The sequence below is a fragment of the Polypterus senegalus genome, chromosome 1, assembly GCF_016835505.1.
Source record: "Polypterus senegalus isolate Bchr_013 chromosome 1, ASM1683550v1, whole genome shotgun sequence".
Taxonomy (NCBI): Eukaryota; Metazoa; Chordata; class Cladistia; order Polypteriformes; family Polypteridae; genus Polypterus; species Polypterus senegalus.
The window spans coordinates 139943959-139949958 of NC_053154.1; the positions used below are offsets into that span (position 1 = coordinate 139943959).

General features: G+C 33.4%; 1 protein-coding gene across 7 annotated transcripts in view; it reads right to left on the reverse strand.

Moving 5' to 3' along the window:
- Window positions 1–6000, reverse strand: part of ect2 (epithelial cell transforming 2) — an 86325-nt gene that overhangs the window by 24616 nt on the left and 55709 nt on the right. For all 7 annotated transcript variants that reach the window (XM_039759028.1, XM_039759023.1, XM_039759013.1 and 4 more), the window contains 2 exons: window positions 5704–5782; window positions 1786–1905 (listed from right to left, as the gene is read on the reverse strand). In XM_039759028.1, coding sequence (XP_039614962.1) covers window positions 1786–1905; window positions 5704–5782 — 199 coding nt within the window. The remainder of the gene's footprint in view (window positions 1–1785; window positions 1906–5703; window positions 5783–6000) is intronic.

The following is a 6000-nucleotide window of genomic DNA, read 5'->3' on the forward strand; positions in this document are numbered from 1 at the left end:
AAAGTAAAATGTGAAGGATAAAATGAATTAACCTTTGCATTTAAATATGCATAAACATCAGTTTTCTGATGTAGTTATGGTTTGGAATATGTTCATACAAGACTGGGATGTAGAGCAGTGAAATCTACAAAATTCAAATATATTTCATACTATTTTAAAATTAATGCAGTATGCTTCATTAATATGTAAAGAATTATAATGTTAAATATCCATATATCAGGTAAAGAATGGATGCCAGACGGCTTAGCCATTATTTATAAAAACATTGTCTGGTATAGCAGTATTGCCTATGACTAATGCATTAACAGCACAAAGAGTTGAAGTACATTGAGAAGTCACAGTTTTTGGGACCAGATACTGACTCATTAAGCAATAGAGGAAAGCAAAGCAAATTTTCAATAAAGTAAGTAAGAACTGTGCATATTTACTGTGAATTTGTAATGATTTGGGACCAAATTTAACCCATTATAGCATGCTGCTACTCTTTCAGACTTCGGGTTTAATTCAGGGTTGGATACATATTAATGCAAACGAGAAAGGCATTAATAATTATTTTCTAGAAAAGTATTTTTTCCCTGTTGTTCACCACTGTCAAGACTTCACATTTTCCCTTTGATAAATATTAACACTTCCCTTTTCCTCCAGGATACCTTATGCTACTAAGCATTAAGCATATAGCAAGTAAAACCTGGCACATAGCTGGAAGTGTTTAAACTTGTGCTAAAATACAGGGATAAATCCTAATTTAGAATAGCTAAGTTCTTTGCAATTTTTACATATAAAAGACAAAAAACACTGAATGATTTCATATGCAGTCAAGAATTTCTACTCACACCAAAAACACTGTACTTTGTGTAGGACAGTATATTCCATTGGCCAAAATAGAATTTACATTTATTGTTCCTCTACTGAGAAGCTAGTAATGAATCCATTATTTTTGCACTAGATAGTATTTCATTTTTCTGCGTGGCAATGTGCTGTCAGCTTTTACAGTGTTATTATTATTTAATGAGGGAAGGATAAAAGAATAGGTTTGGTTTTGAACAAAAAACTCTACAAGATTGTGTCTGTTTTGTACATCAACTTCATAAACTTTCATAGCTTTAAGTTCCAGCATCATAAAATATTAATATAATACATTATAGGATGTGTTTTAATTTTATAACATCTGATGTATAAACCAAAAGATTTACATTTCATATGATACAGGAACATGATTTTCCATGAGAACCTAGAGGTTTTTACCATTTGATTTGCAACACTACCAAGTGACACATTATTTTTAAAATCTGTTTTTCCCAGATCAGGAAAAGAAAAGCATTTGCCCAAGTCAATGCTGTTAAGTTTCATCGATTTCCACAAGATGCTATTATTTTTAAAAAACAAATAATTGGTGAAATAGTTATGCAGTTCTAAGTAATAAGTTTTTTTTCTTCAACAATCATATCATCTTAGTTTTCCTTTATAGTGAGTTTACTTTGACTTAACTATTTATGAATTCTTAAGAATTCACTTAATACAACTGTCATCTGTCTGTAACTGCTCAAATAGACTAACTTAAGCAAGGATCTCTTAAAATTACATATGTAGTGTATGTTTATAAAATTTACAATTTAGATAGAGTTTAAAAAAAACATCTATTAAAAATGCTGTCTTTTTAATTAATCACATTTCATTTACTAAAATTCTATACATTTGTCAAGACACTGAACAGCTGATTTGAATGTTATGTTTTAGTCAGACTTTTTAAAAGTTCTCATGAATATGATTAAATAAAAATCTTACCTCTAAGCAGTCATTGAACAGAAAGAGTGTTACATTTTCTCCCCGGTCACAGGGCTTATCACCAAGTGCTATAGTCTCCACTCTATGTACTAGAGTTCGATGAGATGAGAGCAGATTGGCCTGTAAGAAATACAAATTAAGACAATTCTAGTCTTATCTAAATATGTACCACTTAATGTGCCGTTTTAAATACTGCAATAAAAGTTTTCATTTTGATGGATCAACACTAAAATTTCGACTTTGGTATCAATGACCGCTTTCAGACAATAGTGCAAGTAAATAACAGATAACACCATCCCCAATATCCCAGCATCAACCCCAACCTACATCCCTATGTAGGTCCTGGTTGATCCCCATAATAGTACTCTAAGTCAACTCAAGCTTATGTTCCTCTAAAATCTCTAGCCCGAAAATAAATCTCGAAAATACAGAAATGCTTTAACTATATCATTTTAAAATTTGAGGTTTTCACTTGGCACAATCCTATACCACAGTACAGGACTCCCCAAGAGTTCTAGTCAAAAAACACATTGACAGCTGCAGTTTCTAAATCTCATTGCCTCACAGCTTACAATTATAATTCACGAGGGTTGAATGATTACACAATTCCTTAATAATGTTTTATTAATGATACTGATCCTGTATTACATCCCATATGTACCACAGAGATCAATAGGGTGCACACCAAAATAAGACACAGTCCCCTGCTCATTAATTAGCCATGCTGTTTCACAGAACCAATGTCAGGGGTTCAAATCCATTTACGGTCTTGGTCTGTTTACATTCTGCACATTGTTTGTCTTTGTATATTTCCCTTTGAGTGTACCAGTGTTTCTCTCTTCAAAGATGGAATGCATGGCAAATGAGAGTTCCCAGTAGTACCAAGACCTGGTGGTGCACAAAAACAAAATCTTGAAGTATGGCCATACCCTGAAGGGATAAAATGATCATTTTGAAAATACTGTCACTATATTAAAAGCAATTTGCAATCTGCCTCAATTTCAGGTTTTGCTCCAACAAACTACTGAATAATGAGCTATAACACACTCTATGGAACTATTTTGTGATCTACATATACTTTCTTTCAAGTTAATCTAACTGTATAATGTTAGTTTAGAATGACCAGGCAACTTGCAACCTAAGAGTAAAAGCAAATGTAGATAGCAAGAAAGGGCACAGATAAAATACTAGGATCAAAGTGTTCCGAGAGAGAGAGAGACTTCACTTCCGATAGAGGATCACCTTTCACCTGGACGTTTAAAATGCTGTTCATACATCAGCAAGACTGCTCAGATTTAAACAAGCTACCAAGGACAACACCCTCTTTTAATACTGACATTTTCTTTGCTGTTAATCTACAGTAACTTACTTAGTGATTCTTATTACAAAACATTGGGACAATCTAGATGAAAACAAGCTCACCAGTCCTATCCACAAAGCTTGAGCATAACCACCTTGGACTTGTACTCTACACATTGTGCTACATAACATTCTGTTAGCCTTTTTAATGAATTCTGAACACTGCCTGGCAGTTGTCAGGGTTGAGCCCACTACTAAATTCTTCTTATAAGGTGTACTTTCGATTTTCAGCCCTCGTAATGTGTATTCAAACCAAACATTTTACTTACATTAAATTTCAGTTGCCATAAATTTGCTCAAGCATGTACTTACTGTGTGTTGTCCATGTCATTCTGTAATGATTCAAAGGATACTAGATTATCTGCCAATCCAGCTATGTTGGTATTATCTGCAAACTTAACCAGTTTGTTACTTATACTCCTATTCAAATCATTTATGTGTCTTAAAAAATACCAGCAACCTAGCATCGACTCCTGTGGGAACACCACTCTTAACATCAACCAATTCTAACAGGGTTTCTCACACCATAATCCTCTGCATCATGTGCCTGAGACAATTATTTACACATGTACGCGCTAACCTCCTTAAGAAATTGAGGATAAATATCTGGTCCTGAGGATTTGTTTGTTTTTAACCTATTTAATCTAAGCAGCACCAGTCCTTCTACAACTTCCCAATCACTCAGCACCTCCTTAGTAGACCCTTTAACCACTTGTAAGTTATCCACTTCCTCACATGTGAAGACATCAAGAAAATGAAAGTTTATAGCATCTGATATTTCACTGTCTCTATTTTTTTAATCCCATTGTACAGTTCTTGATGCAATTCCTTGACTGTTCTTTTACTACTTAAATACTAAAAGAATCTCTTTGGGTCATCTTTCGCCTTATCTGCTGTATTCCTCTATAAAAGCCTTTTAGCTTCCTAATATACTTTCAATGATCTCATATTTCCTGCGATTAACATTAGTCTTACATGCCTTGCACAGATGGTTTTATTTCCTTCCAGCTTCTTTTTCAAATATATATTAACCACTGCAGAGTTTCTTTTTTTTAATGTCCTACTAATTTCAAATTTAAGTATGTACCTGTTCTGCATTACTGTAAAGTAAAACATTTTTAAACCTGTTCCACCGCTCCGACTGTCTCCAGACTTAAAAGCTAATCCCAGTCTGTTCTCTTTACATTTTACCACATCTGCTCAAAATTTCCCCTTAATAAAGTTAAAGTTGACTTCTCTTCGAGAACAGAGAATTGAATCATATTACAGTCACTTGACCTAGTGGTTTAATCACCTCTACACCCTCAAATCTTTTCTGATTATTAAAAAATACAAAATCTAGACAGGCCTTCCGCTGTGTTAACATACTTTGTTTATAATAAAAAAAAAGAAAAAGAAAAAGGTCACTGATTATACCGATTATGTTCATTAACTCGAGACAGGCTACAGCAATCCACAATTATACACACACTTGTGAGATTTAAGCGGCCCCGACAACCAATCGTAGATAACGTCTATGAGAGCTCAAAAAGAACAGAGGTTTAATTTAAAATTAAGCAGTCAAGGTAAACAGAAAGAGTGTTACATTTTCTCCCATCATAGAGCTTATCTACTAGTGCTACAATCCCAAATGTATGTACTAGAATTTAGTGAGATGACAGCTGATTTCAAAATGGAAAATGTATCCATTTCAAATTAAATTTACAACGCAACTGGGCAGAAAGTGCAAGGATCTGAAAACTTTCTACATCATTCTCCTACAAGGGACGTGACTCAATGCAGCAGCCCTATTGACAAGTCACATATCCCTTTCACCATCCCAAAAAGAATATGAAATGGATTATTACAAGCAAGAGGAATACCATTTTATTTTAATGCAGATTATCACCGATTTGATCATCTTCTATACTGGGACATTTGCCATTTGTGGCTTAGCAAGAAAAACACCTTGCATCTTCTTAGGATTTCCTTCTTCTTAACTTTAAAAATAAGCTTTTGTTTTAATATACAGTGGAAGTCAAGATCTTTATTACAGAAAAGAATTTGCTCATATAATAAGAATGTTTATTTCAATCAAGCATTTTCAGGAAGTAGTTCTATTAATTAAGAACTAGTGCACATTTCTCCTAATTCTCCGAGAATAAATAGGACTGTTATCAACACTAGTCGTATTACACACATTCCAGTCACCACAAATAAAGCATGATGCATGCTCATGGCAAGAAAGACAAAGCCTTTGAAAGGAGAATTTAAGTAAAAGGATAGGAAATCCTAAATCTTTTACATTGCTATCAAAAAACAGTTGTATTTTAGAACAGTTTTAGACCAACCCCACAAGAAAATGTAGTAATACAGAACTCTGAACGACAGAGATATACCTAAAACAGGCACATTTGAGACATTAAATTCTGAGACAGATGTCAACACAAGATCAAGGTTCAGCATTGTTTCAAGAGAATCTACACTGATTAATTATACTACAACACTGAAGGAAATTAAAGATAGGATTATTTAAATTACTGAAAAGAAGAAAATGCAAACAAGCAAAAATCAACTTACAGGACAACCATCTACTTCATAGACAGCATCAAATATCTGTTTTTGACTCTCTGTTTTTCTTTTATCTTCATTGATGTGCCTGAAAATTCAAACAGAAAATTCAGTCACAAATTCTACTGACTGTGCATGTGATGAAAAAATATATACAATTCTCAAGGCATTTGTCTTGTAAGATTCAGAAAAGAGTGTTGTAGTTTACCTAAAACATCAGTTTTAACACATAAAAAGCAAGCAAATGCTTGGGTTTTAAAAAAGATTTAAAGAACAAGCCAATTCAGTACATTATAAGACACATTT